Genomic DNA, 20994 nt, shown 5'->3' on the forward strand with positions numbered 1-20994 from the left:
TCAGCACAATTTGGCAACTAACAGGATGACCAGCAGAATGAGCATGTTGAAGGCAAATTTTGAAATAGCGTTGCAGCCACATTAGTCAGGCTCTAAATATACATTATGGTTCAAACAGCAAAAGAAGGCCTGCCTTTCCAAAGAGATGGTTTTGGCTACTCAGCTATGCAAGTCTTGAATGGTCCGTTCATTATGCGGCTTTGTAACCACTGGCAAAAATGGGGCGGATGTAGAGGATATTTTGCTGTTGTTTCTTTTTGCCAATGGTGACAAGGATGGCAACATAAACATTCGTAAATGTGGCTAGATGCTTGCAATATGTGCTTTACTGGCAAGATTGACCCTATGTGACCTTTATTTCTTTGCTACAGAAACTTATTTCATGGCTCACAAACATAACTACCACTCCAGGGGCATTTTGGAGGAAAACGAGGCAATGAACATTGTACAACACTGACTGTCATTTTGTTAAAACTGGCAAGGCCATTCCAAAAGATGCCCACCTTAGCCAACTCCCATTTCTCGATGAGATGAGCAACGTTGCCACCAAGAAACTTGAAATTGCGCTCAGCCAGCAGGAGAAAACCATTCACAACTGGAATCGGCTCCTCCTTGAGCAGTATTTTGCTCCCAGGTGGCGTGGACAGGCTGCATGTAAAAGAAAAAAAAAAAGGACCTTTTTTTGTTGTTTCAGGCCAGAACCTCAGTACAGTCTCTAGTTGGTCCGTGTGTGTTATGGCAGCAATGAAAACCATTGGGCAAACAGGACACCCATTGACTGCAGCGACAAGACACTTATTCGTAAAAATTAGGTTATTCCATGAATTTTACTAAAGTAGTCTAAGTTAATAAATTCTGCTATTCCTGGTTGGTGCTTGTTAAAAACTTGAGCCTGTACACATTTACCAGTCACACCAGTGCACCACCTGAAAAAAAGTGAGCCAGCCACCACTGCATTGAGCATCTTACACTTGATTAACCAAGAATAAAGCCTACACCTACGCCGTTGCAGTATCAAGCAAGTGGGGGAAAAAATCTACTGCAATTGATTGTTTCTTAAAATATAATGTCTGAACTAACAGGGGAATGAAATGCATTAAAGGCACCAGTTGCATGACGAACATTAATTTTGTAAAATTGGAGGCCGTTACTGCAGTAAACCCGGCCAACTGCTTTGCGCAATTGTTGGCTATAAACGTGCGAACAGTTTTGTCAACTTTCTTTACCTAATGTTGCTCCACCGCCCCCACTGAACTGCACTGCAGTAGGACGTCCCATCGGTGAGGTGCAGCCGCAGGAGTCGCGGCGAATGATCCGATTCGGGGTTGCTCTTGGGGGCAGCCACGTTTCGAATCTTTTGAATTTGGACGACCACTGGGCCGGTTATCTGCAAAAAAACAGAGCACAAACAAGTAGTAACGAAGAGTCAGAATTTAAAGTGCTTACGACGAACAGAAGATGCTGCGCTACGGCTATTTCTAGTAAAATAGTCACCCACCGATTCGACTTTGTTTCTTGAAACGTCTTCTGGAAGTCCGCCTTCGCCGATATCCACCAAGTCAAACTGCGAACGAGGCAAGGCTCATGTTTATAATTACGCGAAACAAACTCGCAACAGACTTACGTTTACTGCCTTACGGATTACATCGTCCGCTTTTGGGTTCTCCAAGCCATCCGTGCACTCTTCCAATCCTTCAGCACTCAGGAACCTGACCAAAGCGCGAAATAAATCGACACGAGTCTGAGTAAGGCATAACCAACATACAGGAAAGGCAGCAGCGGTATATCTTCCACCGAAGGTTGTCTCCATAATGGAAAGTAAACCTACCATCCGCGATCTTTGAGCTCTTCGAGCAGCACCATTTTCCACTCTCACAGCCTCCGGCAGAAGATCACAGTGCGAGCCGAGCTTGAAGGCTTGCCTCGCTGCGCGTTTCTATGGCTCGTTGCTGCGCAAATACACGGTTATCTTCGGTAAAGACGGATCCCGAACAAGCATTTCACAGCCAGAGGCAGACTTTAGTGTCTAAATTCACAACAGTTAACAAGTACAGCGCACTTGTCAGCACACACGGCATATATCCGAGACGACAGACATTCGCTCACCCGCTCACCGCCACTTGAGGACGCGAAGTGCGTTCATTATCATCGTCATTATTACCGGATTGGCTACTGACTCACCGTCAGCCGAGTGCAGTCAAACACATCCAACCGGAGCCGATCCAGAGTCGGAGTATAGTCGGAGCGTGAGCGGCGTGAGTATCTTCCAAACGTCGATTCTCGTATTCCGGCCCATCGTGCTTTTGTAGCCCGGGAAGGGCACAGTTACGGCATTCTACCCCGCTTTTATTGTGTCCCGTTTCCAATTTGACAGACGCAATGCTTAAACTCACTCAGCCTCGTATGGAACGAGTTGACCCCGCCGAAGAAAAGCAGCGGGCCCGGGCTGCCACTATCAACGCAGTATGCAAGTTCGGCCTTCTTGTGGCGTTAATTCGAGCAAGTAAGTAATGTTCCTGATTTTTATTTCCCTTTATTATCATAGTAAAACCCTTTTGTGGCCAAGCGTATCTGAGATGGCGTCGTTATATTTTTTTTCCAGCGCCTTATGTCATCAACCAGTTCTGGGACTGATGTCAACGGACAAGATACGGATGAGTTGGATACCCGAACAACTGAGCGACAGCAGCGAAAACCTTTGACCAATAAACCGTTTTATATCATGTATTTGTGTTTCGCGGCCAACATTATTGATTGTGTGGCCTGCACCGCTGTCCATACGCCTTCACCGCGATGCGGTGTGGAACTGCTTCACACAAGGCACGTCCGAACCACAGTAGGTAGTGGTTTGCGGGACGGTCCGTCTACGTAGACTTGTGGGCCTATCCGTGTAACGCCAGTCCTTCGTGCTGCCGAGGTGCTGCGTATCGCGTGATTACGCAGGCGAGCTAGCTGCTTTGGTGTTGTTTTGTGGTAACGTTCTGAATTTGAGCAGGCAATTGTGGTTGCGCTCTGCTATAAGCGAATATATTGGAGGCTGGTGCAGTCCATAAAAATACAAATGGTCGAGCCAGCTAGAAGACGAGTACCCATGTGAAGCCACTCGGGGGTTCCAGGAATTATCTCGACGTTCGTCGCGCACGTGGGCTTGCTACTACCTCCTACCAGCAACTATCTTGTCTCACCCAAGCCAAACAGTTTGTCTTTGTACACTACGCTGGGTATGGCACGCCAAGACAAGCAGCTAGATGACCACACCACCGAATGCCAGTGCAGAGTAGGCTTCTCTTCTAGACTTCCAGGAACGAGGGTGAACTTAAGATCACCACGAAACGATGCGAGAGCTTCCACCACAAGGTTTGCACCGTCTTCACCACTTGCTTGTCCGGCTGGCACTTTGTGGTTGATTTTCTTTGGTCCATTAACCTCTATGCTTTACATACAATAAAACCAATTAATGCAGACCATGTCTGGCTAATAGTGTGTGCTTCATTGGCAACAAATCAGAGTGGTATCGATTTCTAGAACAAATTTTTTTTGCTGCCAATGGGGGTCACCACCACGAGGCAATGTCAAACGTAGGTCATCTTCAAAAGCCAGCACACAGGCAAAATTTATCATTCAATTTTAAATCCGTGAGATCGACAACTTGGGTGCAGCTCAAACAAGGAAGCAGTTTGTGCAGAACCAACTTTTAAGTGTTCCCAAGAGCTCTGCAACACTTCATATATGGTGGCAATGCATGGACTAGCTAAGACCAGCAGTTTTAACAAAGAGTTCATAAATAAGCTGGCACCCCTCCATTATCCATTTTTTTTATAGTGCCAAACCACACAAACTAGGAAAACCATCCCTCCATTATCCATTTTTTCTTATAGTGCCAAACCACACAAACTAGGAAAACCATCTGCGCACTGTTAACTGTGAGCAGCTATCACCTGGGAGATCAACAATACCGTCCACAACTGTCTTGGCTGGATACACTAAGCACCCACCATTTCTGCCGCTGTTTGTCATATACGTATGCTGGGAGTGAGAATGGTTGTACTTGCTTCCACCTTTTAATTCGGCTTCACATCTTCAGTCCAGAGAAACTACAGAGAGAGAAGTGATTTGGTGAAAGAAAGGAAAGGAAAGTGCACTGGGGATATTATTGAGCTCAGTAGGGAGCTCACCTGCATACAACCCAGTGCAGGGGGTGGGGGTAGAAGACCTGGGAGGAGGTTAGGGGTGGAATAGAAAAGATGTGAAAGAGAAAGACAGGAAGGAGAGAGGGAGAGGGAAAAAATAGGGGGGGGGGGGGGGGCATTACATAGGCTACAGCGGCGCGAGTCAAAATATAACAAAAGCTTTTCACGCGAAGTTGCAAGGCTACTTGTTCGGTTATGCTAGCTACGCTGATGCCTGTCTATATAATCAGTGTGCCACCTTACTGTGCTTTTCAGGAAAATGTCTAAAGCGCCGCCAACCTTTTTTCATACTTCACTGTTTCAGACATCACAAATCATGGCGCAGAAAAGCGGGGACATTGTTCGAGTTCTTGGAATTTTCTGCAACATTACGGAATTGTGTTGTTTCCACATGCGGTAGATTTGTATTCTCAGCACTGCAATGTACAGATAGGCGCCGACTTCATTTCACCGGAAGTGCTCTTGTAACTGCTTTGCAGATAACTTCCTTAACTAGCAGATGGGAACAGCATGCTGTATGTGCCCTAAAACCAGAGCACAATGCCCTGGCAAAGCACACTTCGCAAAACAAACATGCACACTGCTCCATCAAAGAACACAGCTTCAGTCAAGTGAAAGTGGCCTTCTATTAACGTACCTAATTTTATTCCGTTCGATAGACATGAAATGTGTACAGTATGTACAATGCAGACATCGCCCAACCAGACGGCGACCCTAGGGAATGAATGTACAAACAACAAAAGGCAACATTTGCTTTTTCCAGGTTCATGGGATGAGTGTGTTCCGAGAGGGAGGGGCTTCAAGATGTGGCGCGCCATATATATATATATGTATATATCTCAACACCATTATTTTTGCCGTTTTCCATTTAACCATCCTCCAAATGCAGCACCACTCGCTTATTCCATCAGCACACAGCAGCATCGCGCACCCCGCCCGAGCCCCAGCGACGCCTGGTGTGTGTGTGTGTCCGCACAGTGGCTGGCAGTGAAAATGATGCATTCTCGCTGCCCTGAGGTTGTCCACCAGCACAAATGGAGAAGGGGCAGCCTGGAATGTGATCCCAATTTCTTCGGCGCCTCTGTGCCCAGAGGGAAGCGTCTGCCTGTGCCCGCACCCACCCACGCTATAATATACAGAGGCCCTCATCATTATTAAAAAATGGCTCCGTGATGGGAGACGGGGGAGGGGAGGCTCCCTCCCCGAGATGCTTGAAAACTAAGTAATAAATAACTGGTGCCACAGGGGGCCCCAAAGCCACCGCTGCGCCTTGTAAAAAACATAGAAACAAACACGGAGGTGAAACAACGCAGCCGCCTCCCAGACACGAGTGGCATGTGACCACAGGCCCCTTCGACGCGGGGAAAGGCAGCACTTGCTTTAACTTAACTGGTGAGGAGAACGCTGCTTCCGAGACCACTGGGTGTGCACACACGGGTAAAAAAGAAACGGGGGAGGGCAGAGGAACAGTGGCCGGGTACAGAGCACGGAGAGCAGATGAATTTACAGTACAGATGAAGGCCGCCGCCGCCTGCCCCGGGGCGAGGGGAGTCCATTGCCGCACGCGATGTGTCCGTCGATGATGCATAAAAAGGAGGAGCACACAAACCGATGCCGAGTTGAACTGTACAGGGGAGCCGGGGGGGCACCACACTGGCACCCGCCCCCGTGGCGGTGTGTATGTACAAGAGAAGGAGGAGGCGGGGGCCGGCTACAAGTTCTCCACAAACTTGTTCAGCTGCTCCTGGGGCGTCAGCATGTCCCCCGTGCCGTCCCCCGGCTGGGGTGGGGGCGGCGGGGCCAGGTCGGGGCTCGGGCTGGGCCCCGCCCCGAGTCCCCCCTGGGGCAGCATCAGGTCGGCACCGGGGCCGGGGGGCCCCTCCACCAGGGGCCCGCCCCCGCCCAGGTGGGGCGAGTGCGTCTGGCTCGGGTAGTGCGGCGAGGGGATGGGCTGCTGCCGGGGCGACGGGATGGGCCGGGGCGAGGGCTGGGGCGAGCGCACCAGCTGGCCCGGGGGTGGCGACCGCACCTGCTGCATCAGCTGCTGGGGGCTCAGGGGGCTCTGCTTGAGCGCAGCGAACTGCCCGTACTGGTCGGGACCCCCCTGGGGGCCCGCCTGGTAGAAGTGCTGCCGCGGTCGCTGGTACGCCCCCTGCTGCTGCTGCTGTTGCTGCTGCTGCTGCTGCTGCTGCTGCTGCTGGAACTGCTGCTGGCGCTGCATCATGAGCAGCTGCTGCTGCTTCTGCAGCCACTGCTGCTGCTGCATGGCGGCCGGCTGCTGCTGCTGCATCGGGGGCTGCTGCTGAGGCATGCCCGGCTGGGGACCCGCCAGCATCAGCTGCTGCGGGGGCGCCTGCTGCTGCTGTTGCTGCTGCTGCTGCTGCTGCTGTTGGTGCTGCTGCTGCTGCTGCTGCTGCTGGTGCTGGCTGCGCTGCTTGATGAAGGCGGCCATCAGCTGCGGGTTGGACTTGAGGATGTGCAGCACCTGCTGCTGCTGCTGCGGCGAGGAGGGCGACTTGAGCGTCTGGATGAGCTGCTGCAGGGCAGGCGTCATCTGGCTGGGCCGCTGCTGGCCCCCCGGCGGCCCCATCTGGGCGCCCGGGGGCACCATGGCGGGCGGGGGCGGCGCCTGGCGCATGGGGGGCAGCCCCTGCTGCTGGCCGTAGGGGGGCCCCTCCCAGCGCAGGGGCATCATGCGGGGCCCCGCGGGCGCCAGGGGCTTCTGCGCGGGGGGCGCCCCCTTGCCGTAGCCTGGGTTGCCCCCCAGGTGGGGCGCCTGCTGCCGGGCGGCCGCCGCCTGCACCTGCTGGGCCGCCTGCAGCGCCCCCACGGGGGGACCGGTGCCCACGGTGGGCTTGGCCCCGCTCCCGCCGGGCGGCGTGCCCGCGGGCGGCAGGGCGGGGGGCCCCCCCATGCCGGAGGGCCCCGAGGAGGAGGCCGGGGGCAGGGCGGGGGCGGCCCCCCGGTTCTGCATGGTGGCCATGCTGGCGATGCGGCGCTGCAGGATCTGTGCCTGCTGCAGGCGCTGCTGCAGCTGCTGCTGGCGCAGCTTGTGCTTGATGTTGAGGCAGAAGGGCACGGGGCACTTGGCCTCCTGGCAGTGCTTGGCGTGGTAGCAGCACAGGGCGATGAGCTGCTTGCAGATGGGGCAGCCCCCGTTGGTCTTGCGCTTGCAGCTCTTGGAGTGCTGCACCACGCGCTTCATGCGCCGGCAGCTGGGCAGCCGGCAGTTGGCGTCCCGGCACTGGCAGGCGTGCACCAGCGAGTGGATGCAGCGCTGGATGGAGAGCCGCTGCGACTCCTGCGGGTTGCTCTGCTTGGGGTCGGCCGCCGAGGAGCCGTCGTCCAGGTCGAAGCCCAGCTTTTCCATCTTGTGCGGGTGGCCCTCGCGGTCGTAGCAGGCCACGCACAGGTCGAAGTCGTCGCACACGGTGCAGTGGTAGCGCGTCTCCACGTGGCTCTTGCAGCTGTTGCAGGTGTACACGAAGCGGTCCTGGCCCTGGTTGTGCAGCTCGTAGAGCATGGCCATGGTCGAGTACTTGGCGCGCCGCAGCGAGGAGAACTCGTAGTGCTTCTCGCGGGCCAACGTGAGGAAGGCGTCCCGGCCGTCCATCAGGTCGCACTGCATCAGCAGGTCCGGGTCATGGATCTGGGGCAGGCTGACCGCCGCCTGGGCAGAGTGCAGCCGGATGACGAAGAACACCTCTTTGTGCTTCTCCATGGTGGAGTAGATCTTGGCCGAGAGGTCATTGCCGCTGTGGGGCACGGTGGACTTCTTGTTGTTCTTGCGCTGGTTGCTCTTGCTCTTGTTGGCCTTCTTGTTGCGGCCGCTCTTCTGGCCCTTCTTCTCGCCCAGCTCGGTGCCCTCGGGCTCCCCGTCCTGGCTGCCCTCCGAGGCCGCCGCCGAGGCCGCCAGGGCCTCCGCCGCCTTGCGCTTCTCCTCCTCCTCTTGGTCTAGCTCCTTGATGCTCTCTTCCAGCACATTGGGCCAGAAGTCCCCCTCGAAGTAGGGAAGCTCACAGGCGCTCGTCAGGTTGTCTTCCGTGGCCTGCTTCAGGATGTCCTGCACACACATTTCACAAAACGCCTTACTTCCAGTCACTGAGCTTGCCGTGCCCACCTCTTTTGGTGCTGTTCTGCACAAAAATCGACCCAACACTCTGCCCCTCTTTGGAACTGCGCAGGTTCCTGAGCTCCTCTCCACTGTTTTCTTTATGTGCCTATTGCCATATTGAACACCTGCGCAACACACCAGATCGCCGCTGTTCACCCCCACTGCCCAGGCATTCACATTACACGCCCTCTTCATTCCCTGCCATGCTGCTATTTTCGGCACTCGCACTGTACTATCATTCATTTTCCCTTGTATGCTCTTTCAGAGGCTTCAGAGTACAACTCGGGCACTAAAAGACTTGCAGTGGGCAATAAGGACAAAGTGTGGAGTAGCAAGGAATAGCTCCAGGAGCCCTTGTATGCGGTTTTGCCTTGGTAGACCGACATATCAACTACACAGGCACAGCCCCAAAGAAAAATGTATGGGAACTGTTGGGCAATGGACCTTTTTTTTTGGTCACTGACTGCTGGCAGTGACCCGTAGGCAATGGTATACTAGCAGTTCATGGGTGGGTCTCACTCTTAATTTGTGGGTCACAGGAAAGAAAACCACACGTAGGTCACGTGACACTCTGGGGCACCCAACGCAGTAGCGTCAGGGTTCAGAATTAAGAGCAGGCTGAGAGATGGCCAGGTTTACTTTTCAGATATTTTATAAGGTTGTTAGACATTTCAGTACTAACAGCTCCCAACCTTTGCGTCAATAGTGAAAACAGGCATTCACAGTTTGCGCAAGAGCTAAAAGTTGAGAAATTTTGAAAAGACTTATGTTTATGGAATGCGACCAACTGACAAAAGAAAGCGAACCAAACGTTGACTTCTGCAGCCAGAGCTGTGCCCTCATACTAGCTGCAGTTGCAAACATACTGCTCTCTTCGAGCCATGCTATTTCTGACGCAAAGCAAGCAGCTATAAATGATGCAAGTTCTAATTAACCAAAGTCCACCAAAATTCAAAAACACCAGCCTTCAATGCCGGTCATCTTCATGCCGTGGTGGTTGAGTACAGTGAATTATCAGCCGCTACAGTCCCTCCCGGACAGCCCACAAGTGCAGGCACACTTGCATCCAAATCCCATGGCCTATCGCTGCAACAAGACCAAGGGCACAGCACACACGCACCTTGTACTCCAGCACTATCCTCTCCAGGATGCCTTTGTCAAGCATCATCTTGTACCAGTCCTGGAGTCGTTTGGGCTTTGGTATCTTCTGCTCTGGTGGGTGGCAGTGGAAAATGTAGTCGTCCCCTTCACTTGGCGGGCACGCCCAGATGTGTGCCATGGCGAACCTGCAACAGGTGCCCCCACAGGACGCCACTCAGCAACACGCACAGAATGGGCGCTACGTGGCGCACGGCCAGGGCAAGACGCTCACCCCAACTGCTTGACGTAGTCGAGGTAGCCCAGTAGGATCTCGTGGTAGACGGCCGTCCGAAATCGCTTTGGCCGAAAAAAATGCACGCTGTCCAAGTAGGCTATGTATACGCGCCGCGTGTTGGGTGGGTGGCACTCGGAGCCGTACTCCTGCACGTGCATTCCAAAGAAGCACGTGTCCACGCCGTCGATCTCCTCAAATGCAAATAGGGCCTTGGCCCGGTACGGGAACTGCTCGGGCCAGTGGCCAGTCTCCACGTATCTGGACAAGGAGGGGGAGAGAGAGAGGGCGGGGCAACGGCTCAGCTCCTCCCCACCGTCAGAGGGGCTGCGAATCAAGCGTGAAAGCTAAACAATGGCCACACACAACTGAAAGGGCTACAGAGAGCTGCCGGTCGGGTTGCACCGCACGAAGCCACAATGACAACCTCATGGCGTGAACAGCATGCCAGCTACACATGCACAAGGGCTGCAAGAGCTGAAGCCCGAGGAGGAGTTGGGGTCACGTTTTCAACCAACTTCACAACACAGTACCCAATGCAAGATGACACACTCAGCCCTGTTACTAGCACACAAGAAGCCCATTCAAGCTGTGCAACACTGTATGCACCACACATCATTTAGAGGCTTCTGTCTGATGTCATGCATGCTGATCCCTGTACTGCAATAGATTTTCTCTCACACGTCCACACACAGCCTGCAGACAAACTGCATTCATTTTGCATAAATACAGTGGAATCTCGGTAATACAAATTTTTAAAATTCCCCAACCAAAATGCATTGTATATAATGTAAAAAATCCTGATGATCCGTACACATTCATCACTCAGGTGCGGATGATACGAACGCGCAAGCCGCAAGCAGCCGACCGCGGCGTGGGCAGGAGTCGAGAGTTGTGGTGCAGCGTTACACACGTGCACAAAAGCATTAGCCTACCCCGCCAGCAGTGCTCTTCTTTGTAGGTTTGCAGCAGTGGGAGAGGTGCTGCTGCAAACGAACAGAATGTTTCACCCTCTCTATGCCTGTTATTTCTCCCTCCCCTCTTTTATCTCCCGTTACACTTTTATCTCCCACTACAATCTCTTCTCGTTGTCCCTTTCGATTCTGTTGGCTACAGCTCGGGTGCCTCTAGCTTTCTTCTTGTAGAATACTTTTTTAATAAACCACAGCCTGGGAGAAAATCCGGCATTCCCTCTCGTTTCAAATGGTTTGTACCATCGCCATTCCTTCTCCACATTCTTTGCTTCCCTCTATGCCCTGCTTCCCTAGCTGTCCTGTTGTCGCCTTGCCATGTTGCCTGAGCCGCTGGCGCGTTGAATCGCATGGCTCATTTTTGCAAAGATTCGTGGATGTCAGCAATGAGCACGCATTCCTTTGATGCCCTCATTGACGGCCTGGCACCCCACAGCAGGTTCTGCCTTGGTTGCTGCGTGCAGCAGTGGGAGGAGCCTCACGACTTGTGCCAGCAGGGAAATGCGTGCCCAATGGCGGCAATTTCGAAACACTTGCAGCAGCTAACTGGACCACCTCTATCACTTTTTATAGTGCAGCTTTCACCAACACTATCAGCTCCTTTCTCACACGAGTAATTTAGTTTACGCATCGAGGTGTGTTTTAGCGAAAAATTAGAAGCGGTTGCTGGAGCTACCTGCTTGGTGCACCCCTTCACGGCAGGAGCGGACGCCATGTTGCCGCCGCCTGTCGCATCCGCGACTTGTTTCCCACATGCAGAGAACTTATTTCTTCTCGTTTTCTCGTTATACGAATTTTCGGGTGATACGAATATTTTTGCCACCCCTTGAGATTCTTTGTACCGAGATTCCACTTACGTTTCAGGCTACTGTTGTGGATATGCGGTGATCAATGTCAAATGGGAAACCTCAAAGTGCAGTTTGCATTAGGAAATGCTTTTCAGCTAGTTACTACTACAAACTTTGAAAACATGGGTTTATGGCAATTTGAAGTTCCGCGTTTCAGTGTCCGCACTTCGCAGTTCTTTAGAAAACTTCGTTCACAACGATGTACTTTCCTCAACACACAGTGCACAGTAGCCACGTAACAGATGCGACAGACATGCTACCCCTTGCCAACACTGGCCAACTCACCTGCTCTTCATGCCTGGCTTCACCTCCACTAGCTTCTCTGTACATGCCACGACCCTGATTGTGACTTCACCTGCCCCAGATTCTTTCTTCTTCAAGTAGCAATTCACCCGGTTCTCGATGAAATTTCCGAGCTTGCAGGTAGGCAACCCTAAAAGGAGAAATGATGGGAAAGACCTAAGCATGACTGCACGCCCCCTGGCAGAATACAGCTCAAGGCTGCTACAGAGCTGTTTCAGCCTTGAAAGCAAGTGCCAATTCATTTGCAATAGTTAGGACTTCGTAAATACACTGCATACTCCTTGGTGTAAAATGACTGCGAGGTTACTTTAGATTGTAAAGTGCATTACAGTCTAGTCCACTTATAACAATATCCATGCGCCATAGAAATCCCAGCGTTATAACCGGGTTGCAAAATAAACATACGAAACAGAGCTCAAAACATTTTGTTCGCATGCAAGCAATGTCGCACTACTACTTATTTGCAGAAAAGAAGCCATAGCCAGCCAGCTTTGTCTCCTCCACGCAAAGCTGGTGCACATCTTTTTCAAGAGCATCTATATAGGTGCTTCACCTAGCTGAGCAAGAGTAGGCCCATGGAGGAAACGAAGCCCCTGAGGGACTGCATCATGCATTGGGCTTCCTGCAAAGACACTACTTGGGTAGGCTGCGCAACCGCATCGCCAAAGTCGTCACTGTCACCGCTGTCTGCAGCATGCCTCTGCCCGACAATCGCCTCTTCAGTGAGGCACTCAGATGTTTCCAAAACATTGCCCTCGACGTCCCTTCTGTATCAGTTTGGGATATCGTACATGTGCGCCGATAGTGGTTTTCACTTCGTTCCAGACTCTCCCTTCCCCTCGCTGAGCACACAGCTATATAACCGAAATGAATAAATGACCAGTTGGTCATTCCTTGCTCAGCTACTTGTCACCTTGCCCCGTTGCTACGAACATGATACACCTTCAGAGGAAAAACGGAGGCAGCTGAAGAGGCATCCAGACAAATTCGTCTTATAAGGAAAACTGCTCTTCTCCCCACGCTTCCTCGTAAGCGGCGCAATTGATTCGTTTTCTGAGGGGTGGAAGAGACATGAGCGCAATGCTCCTAGCGGCGCGGAGGGCCGGCGGCAACTTGAGTTTTCGGTGCGCTCTGTGTGCGCTCTGTAACCAGATTCAATCGTTACATCTGATATCGTGGCACTGGAGCACTGTAATAAGCGGTTTATCTTACTACAGAAAGCAGACAAAAATTGACAGTGCTATACTTGTTCATTGCTATATCCGATCGTTGTTATTAACGGTATCGTTATAAGTGGACTCGACTGTACATTGAAACATTGAATACTGGCTGAGTTAGATCAACTGGGGTTAAAATGGTATCAAAGGCATTTTACTTCTATCAAAGATACGCTTGCCTCACTCTAATATAAAATATGTCAGCCCTTGCATGTCCCCAGCCGGTAGCCCTTCACCATTAAATCTGTTTATGGCATTAATCCAAAAAATTAATACATGGTTTATTTTTTGCGCTTTCAAACTCTCATACAGATATTTGCCTAACAAAACAGAGCAAAGGACAGATCTGTAAGAGTGCGCAATGTAGCTCACTACAGCTGCATTTTTTTGAACAACTCACTAAAGCTTAAACTTGCAAATTTGTAAGAAGCATTAGAAATTCATCAAACACCACAAGGCACAATCAGCACTGCACCTAAACTTCACAATTCTAACCACACGTAGAGGTGCTTTTGATATGTGAAGGACAGCCAGACAGGAGACACTAACGTTTTGATGTAAACTTGTTTTCTTTCCGTTTCTTCCCTTTTTGCTTCAAGCAGTTATCACAGGTAAACCTGAAAGTAAAAAAAAAAAAAAAAACGAAGAGAAACAATTTCACTTGCAGAAGCAGGATAGCAACATGGCAATCATTTTGTAGTAAGGTGTACGCCACAGCCACACCGAAGATTCTATCGCCATCCACAGCTAACTTCCAACCACTTTTCACATCTTACAGATTGCCCAACAGACATTAGGCCCATCCAACCAGGACACAAAATGCGGAGCAGCAGGTGACTTCAGACTAGAACAGAATGTTTTATGTAGGCAAATATTCAAAACTGTGGCACCGTTTACTAGCCAATTTACAGCTGAGGAACACCTTTAACATTTCAGTATTTGATTTCTTTTAATCGACATGTGGGAACTGCGACATTCCTGCAAAGCCCCTGTAGCTGGCTTTCCCACGCAGACGCTGTTATGCAACGTGCCCCTTCCTGGTTGATTTCCTCTAGAGAATGCCTTCGCACAGCGATGCTGTTGGCATGCACAGGGGGAGCAGGTCCCATCCGCCAGCAACAGGTTTTAGGATGGACATCCTCTGTCTTGGCCTAAAATTGGTCTGTATGCAGCATCTTGATTGCTGCTCATGATTTTTCTGCCCATGATTTTTAGCGCTGTCTCCTCCTGCCCTCTTTACTTGTCTCCATAAACAGCAGGCCTGCCGCAGTCAGCGCTCACACGGCATGTTTGCAGCGCATGGATGAGTGCAGGGCAAGGAGTAATGAGTGCGAACACCCCCACAACTTTAACGACAACGTAAAGTAAGCATCCTTTTTGCAATAGGCGACACACTAGATGTAACGACCCGTACAGCAACACTACAATTGCCATTTCATCTCCAGATGTCACCGGCTCTTGTGCTAAGAAAATTTGCGTTACAGTTGCCGACACAAGGCAGGAGAATATCAAATTGAGGTTGCTTACATAAATACTTAAAAATAGGGCAAAGTCAATGCCTTGCCAAATTTACCAAATTACTAGGTTCAAGTTGTGCTTTCTTGTTTGCATTTCCTTGTTGCTGATAGCAAATAATCTAGAGCCACACCATGCACCTTCAAAAGCAAACTGTTCCAACATGTAAAAAACAGAAAATTTAATAGGAAACTGTACAGCACTTTTCTGTACAGCAACCTGTACCAGCACAAATGTTGGTACTCTAGCAAATACAAAATGCCACAGTACTGCCCTCCATACTGTACACACAGAAAGAAAAACACCCAAAATATGTGACTGAAATTGTAGCTCACAGGCACTATGAGAAGCAGCTACACAAAAATGACTGAACGTGTGGTGCACTTAAAAGTTCCTTTTGGTATACACTAAACCCAGACAAGACAGCAAGCCGAAGTAAAAAACATTTGAAGGTCAAGAAACCATTTCAAATACGAGTGGAAGGTCGTACCAGGAAGTGTCCAGGATAAGTTTGACCAAGCCCAGCCCAGCACTTATGCTCAAGCTATCAGCTGTACGCCCAAAGATGGCGAATGAGCGGATACGCACTCAAGCGGGCCAGCAAGCCCTGTTCATTAGGCTTCGTGTAAGCAAGCGAAAGGGGGGAAAAAAAAGAAAAAGGAAAGTGGCTCACCCTTCGGGCCAGATGGCGTCGAAATGCAGCACGCACACCTGGTGCAGCTTGCGACCACAGTCGAGGCATTCAACGAATCTGCACACACAACCCCGCCGCAAACAACATTAGCGACCACCAAATAAAGCAAGCCACCACACGGCCCCTAAAGGGACAACCCAAAAGGGTGAAAAACTTCTGGTTTAAACTCAAAGACCACTCACTTCAGAGCTCTATAGGCTTTTTGTTTGGCAGCCAACGGTACCTTGCTGACTGAGAAATAAATTATTAAAGCTAGCATTTCTTTTGTGTCGTGTCCGACGCACTTTTTCGGCGATGTCAAAGAACAAATCACAAAGCACCAGAGAGCTAAGGCCCTATACTCAACTTATTTGAACATTGCCATCTTCCTGAAAGCCTCTTTTCATTGGCTTTCCCTTCCATCACAAAGGTTGTTGCGAGCCAACAGGAAAGGGTCTTTTCGATGCCATCTCCGGGCAAAGTCCGCAATCAAGCCCCACCCCTCTACTTGCAACTGTGGCGTCTATACGTGTGTTGCCATACCACGCGTAGCTACTGCAGAGTGGTCGTAGCTTGGGCAGCATAACGCCAGTGCTCATCAAAAGTGCAAGCTTGCATCCCTGTCCACAACCCTTGCCCCGCTACCACTGACTGATCCGAATGACCATACTCACGGTTCAAGCTCCAAGTGATCGTTCTTCATTTCGATGAACTGGTCCTTACGAATGGTCCTGCAAAAGCATCGGGGAGGTCAGCACACCGCACCAAGCACAGCGAGTACGGTGAGAGGGCGGCACAAAGACGCAACTCACGTCTGAGGCTGCGTGGGATCGTCTCCAAGGGTAACGGCATCACCGGGTATCTCTGCAAAGCACTTTTGGCAGTAGGTGTACCTGCAACGAGTCACCGAAATACAGTCAGCCAAGAAGAACAAAGAGAAGGGGGCAGCATGCACAGCGGGAGGTGCTTGCCGGTTTTGGTAGCTCCAGTACTTGGCATCTCGGGGGATAGTGCACAGCTGCTTGCCGAAGCAACAAAGCACTTGAGGCTGGTAGACAAATTTGCGGCCGCAGCAGTACCCTAACGACTGCATGACCGGGTCGATCTCCTGCTCAAACTCTTCAGAGAGCTGCCAAGGAGAAGAAACGCACGGAACACAGTCAGGGCCGGCTCAAGGGACGGCGACCCGTCCAAGGACAGCGCTCCCTCACCTTTGTGCAGTAACGATAGACGCGCGACGTCTTGCGGTTGTAGAGCCAGGCATTGTCGAACATGAGCCAGACATCGTCCACGTATTGCCACGGGTCCTGGTACTGACCCGTGTCTAGCTTCCTCTTGATAGTGGAGAGGTCCATGGGATTCTTCACTATGTCGAAGTAGTCCTGCAACGAAGGAGGCAACACGCTCAGACCGAGCCTTCGCGTAAAAACAAACCGGACCAAAAGCCAGCCGGCACAAAGCAACAATGACAGGGACACCACTGGGCTGATATTTTCTTTCAGTGCGAGAGGTTGAACTCCAGGCATTGGGCCTGACATTGGGCCTAACGACACACTTTGAGGTCTGCTATACACCATTTTCCTTGCTAGAGGTGGGCGCCGCCATTTGCTTTTTCTGACCGCACGCTAGCGCCGTCTATGAAGCGACCGCCGAAACCTCCGCGCTGGGCTGTTAAGTGCGCCGTTCTTGGCGTGCGTCTGCTCGGTATCCGTTCATTACCGAGTGAACCGTAGTGGTTTGGCGTTAAGTTAGCGGTTGCAGTGCTTGTGTGTGTGTGTTCTGTTTTGTTTTCATCATCTGCGGACGGATTTTAGGTCCTAATTTGCTGCCAGAGCGGGAAATTCCGACCCCGGCTGTTGCGAGCAGCAGTAGCAGTGTGGTGGTGGTGCCGGTGGTGCTCCGCAGTTCCGCGATGCAAACGTACCGGTATGGCACCGGCTGACATAGAAATCAATATCGGGGACTAAATACGTGTTTTCAATGCCACCGTGCTTGTTATGTTCACCGATTAGTCATGTTTACGGAAGCGCGGACGTCGAATGCGGAGCGCGCACAGCATATGTGGGTCACGGTGATCCGTGCTCGCGATGGACTTTCGACGAGGCGATTGCTACGCTGTTGACATTGCAATGCAATGTAATCTTTCTTAACTAGACTTATGACGGTTACTGACGAAACGAAATTACCTGGGCGGAAAAATAACACGACCGTACAACCAGTCAAATTACTATTCGAAGGTTGAGCAAAAGGGTTGACGTTCGGGCGAGTTAATATTGGTTGATCATGATCGTGATCATGATTGACCTAACTATAGTGCCTAGTATATTCTAGACACTATAACCTAACTCTGCGCAGCGCATGTGGCCTGTCGCTCGGAGCCCACCTTTGTGAAACCGCTGTTTGCACCACAAATGCTTTACGCGACCAGCAGTAACTGTTTTGTAATTGTAATACTTTAGATTCCGTGGCAACGCAAAAGGATTAGAAGCTTTTCCATTGACCTCATTGTGAACAGGCTGAGGTATTTTCCAAATGCAGCGTTCACGCGTATCTCTAGTTGCGTTTCCACATTTGGCTGCCTGCTTATCCTGCTATCGACCAGAAGTGTGTGGTTGGAGAAATTTATCCTTTCATATATCGTTTGGCAGTGTAATGAGTTGGCCTGAAAAAAAGTAAACAAAACGCCGTGATTTTAAAGGTTAGATTAGATGAAAAGGGGATTGCTTAATGCCAATCGGCTGTAATGACCATATGGTATGTTAAATTGACTACAAGGAACCAGAAGTTATTGTAATGTTGTACTGTATCGGCGCTCGTGAAAGATCCCCAAGTGGCCAAAATTAACCCGCAGCTCTCCAGTACGGCGCGCCTCATCACCCATGAAGCGTCGGGGCGTTAAACACCATAATGAATGAATCAATCAATCAACCAACCAACCAATCAATGCTGTATTGTAAAAGATAAAGTTGCTTCTAACATTTCAGGGGGTTCCGTTCCCTGTCGCAGCTTTGCGTGTGATAAATGGATTTTGCTCCGTCTGCTTGCCGTCCAAGTGCACCCAACAAACCCTGGAGTTGGTCGTTGGTACAAAGTCGTTGCGATTTATCAGCGGCATCCACCAATATCTCAACTCGGTGTGTGTTGGGAAGCGATGCAGCAAAAACACGCCGCAACCGCACTGCATTTTCTCCAGGCAGTGTCGTGCACATGCGTGCTGTCAGCGACTGTTTCTCGCTTTCTCTGGTTGTTCAATAACCCACCACCGCGCAGTGCTGACCAAGTGACGTTTGCGCCTTGAACGGCATCGCAGCATTGGCTAAAACAGTTGAAAGTTCCGCAAAAACTAAGCACGCGGTGCGAAATACCCCCTGTATACGCAGCGGAGCATACCACGCCGAGCGACGTTAGCAGCCCAGCGCGCACAGGCAACACTGGTCGGCCGCCGAGAGAACTGGTTTGAGAGTATTTTCCTCCTTTCCCGGCTGCTTATGGAAAATGGTGTATAGTCAACTGGTACTTGCACACTCACCTACGGGTATGACGCTGCTTGGTATGCCGCTGCGCTCGGCTTAAATATTACTAATGTTACGCCTAAACATAGGGCATTAGGCCCAACATCACACTTTGAGGTCGAACATCATCAACTGGTACCCATTAAAAAAAGGTACTGATTGTACACACTCTGCAAACGCTACAGGTGCTGTTGATGATACAAGACCTCACAGTGAAACAACCCAATTCACTATGTCCCGTACATGCATCGAACAACGCACACTCACAGTTGAAGATTGGCAAAGGTTTAATAAAATAAATCGATTCGATGGCTAGTAATTTTAAAAATAATTCCACCTGTTGCCAAGATTCACTGCCCCCATGTGGCTGTCCATTAAACCTGCCCACAAAGCAGCACAAATGGCGATTGGCCAAAATATAATTTAAAATTTGAATTAACCTCAGTCAACTGATAGTTTCAGTCAACTGCTTCAGCCGACGCTATGATTCCCCAGAGCCTGCGTCGTCACCCCTAAATCCTTCCTTTTTTCTTTTTTCTCCTTAGGCACAGGGGTCCGGAACGTGAAAGAAAGGAGGATGCCCAATGACTTACGGGAATCTGAAGTAGTTGAGGGTCCACAGGCTGCCGGAACGGCAATGAGTGGGGGTCTTGCCTGTACAGCTTTTCTAACGTCGGCATCAATGCTTGCCGCAACTCGTCTGGCTTGAACACTGGAAGAGAGCGGGAGAACAAGCACACATTTAATTCCACAGCACATCCAGCCAAGGAGGGGCAGCATTCACAGGTGACTTTTGCGGACACCCACCCTTCTTGTTGGACCTGGGCTTTGGCGGTGAGCTGGCAGAGGCGGAGGCGGACGAGGCCTCGCCCGTGCTGCTGGGCTGCTCGGTTTTGGTGGGCGGCGGCGGGGCTGGCAGCTTGACATCGGGCTTGGCAGCCGGCGTGGAGACTTCCCCCGCGCCGATGCTGCTGGCCGGCGTGGACACGGGCTCCTCCTTGACCGACAAGGGCTCCTCCTTGACGGGGCCAAACGAGGGCAGCCCGTTCTCCCCGGGCCCTTCCAGCCGGTTCTCACCCTTGCCAATGGAGCGCAGGTCGGGCTTGCAGTCCACCTCCATCTTGCCCCCATCTTTCATGGACTTCGGACCCCTGCAGAGCACGCACACGGCATTACACACCCTCTCCCCCGCCAGCCACACCAGCACACCCTTCGGGCGCCGCACTCACCCCGAGCTGCTGTCCAGGTTCTCGATGGACTTCTTGCCCTGGGCAGGCGTGGCGGCCGCCGAGCCCTCGGGTGTGGACAGGGTGAGCGAGAGGTCCGGGTCGGGCCCCCGGGACGAGTCCTCGGGGTCCTCGGTGGCCAGGATCTGGTCGGGCAGCTGCTGCGACGGCGGGGGGAGGGGCGCCGGTGCTCCCCCGCTGCTGCCCAGTGGCGTGGGCGGCTGGGAGCCCCCCAGGCTCGAGGGCACCGACGAGGCTCGCGGGGGCTGCTGGCTCGGGGGGCCCCCCGGGGCTGGCTGGGGCGTCGACGCCTGGCCCAGCAGCTGCTGCTGCTGCTGCTGCATCAGTCCTCCGACGGGGCCACCGGGTGGCGGCGTCTGCTGGGGCGCCAATTGCTGCTGCTGCTGCTGCAGGTGCCCCTGCTGCTGCTGCTGCTGCGGCTGGCTCACCGGTGTCGAGCTGAGTTGCGACTGCAGCATCTGTGACATCTGCCGTCGCGACAGCACCCCAGGCATCAGGGGAAGCACGGCAACAGCCTGCAAGGCCCTTCTACCAAAATGGCACGTCCCTTTCAACTTTCACGTTTTTACCAGAATGGTCATGCCAAGGTTTGGAGATAAAGTGCTCCAAAAACCGACACTTCATTCCCTATACATTATCTGCTTCGATCCGAATGCAGGTATTTGATATTTTCAAATTATTCAGTGCTCCCGAATGGGCAGCCAAAAAGCCAAGCATTTCAATCAAGCCTTTCGAGATGTCATCCCAGGCTTCTCGCAAGACCCCGCAAACACGGACATTTCTATCATCAGTGCCAAGTTGTTGCCTTCCCTTGAGGTTCCACGAGCTCTCGGCCACCATCACACTTTCTGTACAACGACAGCACTGAAACGACACTGCTGCCAACATAGCGGCACCAAGCTGGTGCACTTGTACTGCCAATTCGTTACGGAATTAGCGGAACAGTGTTCGAAATGGCGGCTTGCAACTTGCTGTTTGGATGGCTTGGCCCTTACTCAGTCGCCCAGCTTTCTTTGTTACTCAAATTCACTA

The 20994-nt window shown here is 51.7% G+C and overlaps 2 protein-coding genes across 7 annotated transcripts in view; both read right to left on the bottom strand.

Moving 5' to 3' along the window:
- The window catches only part of LOC144174083 (tudor domain-containing protein 3-like), a 117538-nt gene extending 115393 nt beyond the window's left edge, over nucleotides 1-2145 (bottom strand). For both annotated transcript variants that reach the window (XM_077702527.1, XM_077702526.1), the window contains exons 1-5: nucleotides 1829-2145; nucleotides 1625-1709; nucleotides 1499-1564; nucleotides 1227-1387; nucleotides 504-648 (exon numbers count right to left, since the gene is read on the bottom strand). In XM_077702527.1, the coding sequence (XP_077558653.1) occupies nucleotides 504-648; nucleotides 1227-1387; nucleotides 1499-1564; nucleotides 1625-1709; nucleotides 1829-1863 (492 nt within the window). In that variant the 5' untranslated portion in view covers nucleotides 1864-2145. The remainder of the gene's footprint in view (nucleotides 1-503; nucleotides 649-1226; nucleotides 1388-1498; nucleotides 1565-1624; nucleotides 1710-1828) is intronic.
- Nucleotides 2146-5763: 3618 nt separating this feature from the next.
- The window catches only part of Nej (CREB binding protein nejire), a 34778-nt gene continuing 19547 nt past the window's right edge, over nucleotides 5764-20994 (bottom strand). For 3 of the 5 annotated variants that reach the window (XM_077702514.1, XM_077702510.1, XM_077702511.1), the window contains 12 exons: nucleotides 19945-20429; nucleotides 19523-19866; nucleotides 19309-19427; nucleotides 16415-16585; nucleotides 16016-16332; nucleotides 15878-15934; nucleotides 15204-15281; nucleotides 13565-13632; nucleotides 11781-11928; nucleotides 9677-9937; nucleotides 9425-9590; nucleotides 5764-8253 (listed from right to left, as the gene is read on the bottom strand). In XM_077702514.1, coding sequence (XP_077558640.1) covers nucleotides 5902-8253; nucleotides 9425-9590; nucleotides 9677-9937; nucleotides 11781-11928; nucleotides 13565-13632; nucleotides 15204-15281; nucleotides 15878-15934; nucleotides 16016-16332; nucleotides 16415-16585; nucleotides 19309-19427; nucleotides 19523-19866; nucleotides 19945-20429 — 4566 coding nt within the window. In that variant the 3' untranslated portion in view covers nucleotides 5764-5901. The remainder of the gene's footprint in view (nucleotides 8254-9424; nucleotides 9591-9676; nucleotides 9938-11780; nucleotides 11929-13564; nucleotides 13633-15203; nucleotides 15282-15877; nucleotides 15935-16015; nucleotides 16333-16414; nucleotides 16586-19308; nucleotides 19428-19522; nucleotides 19867-19944; nucleotides 20430-20994) is intronic. The other 2 variants (XM_077702512.1, XM_077702513.1) reach the window with 1 other exon arrangement.

This window comes from Haemaphysalis longicornis, unplaced genomic scaffold, assembly GCF_048455015.1.
Source record: "Haemaphysalis longicornis isolate Haplotype H1 unplaced genomic scaffold, Haemaphysalis longicornis Haplotype H1 scaffold_3, whole genome shotgun sequence".
NCBI classification, from domain to species: Eukaryota; Metazoa; Arthropoda; class Arachnida; order Ixodida; family Ixodidae; genus Haemaphysalis; species Haemaphysalis longicornis.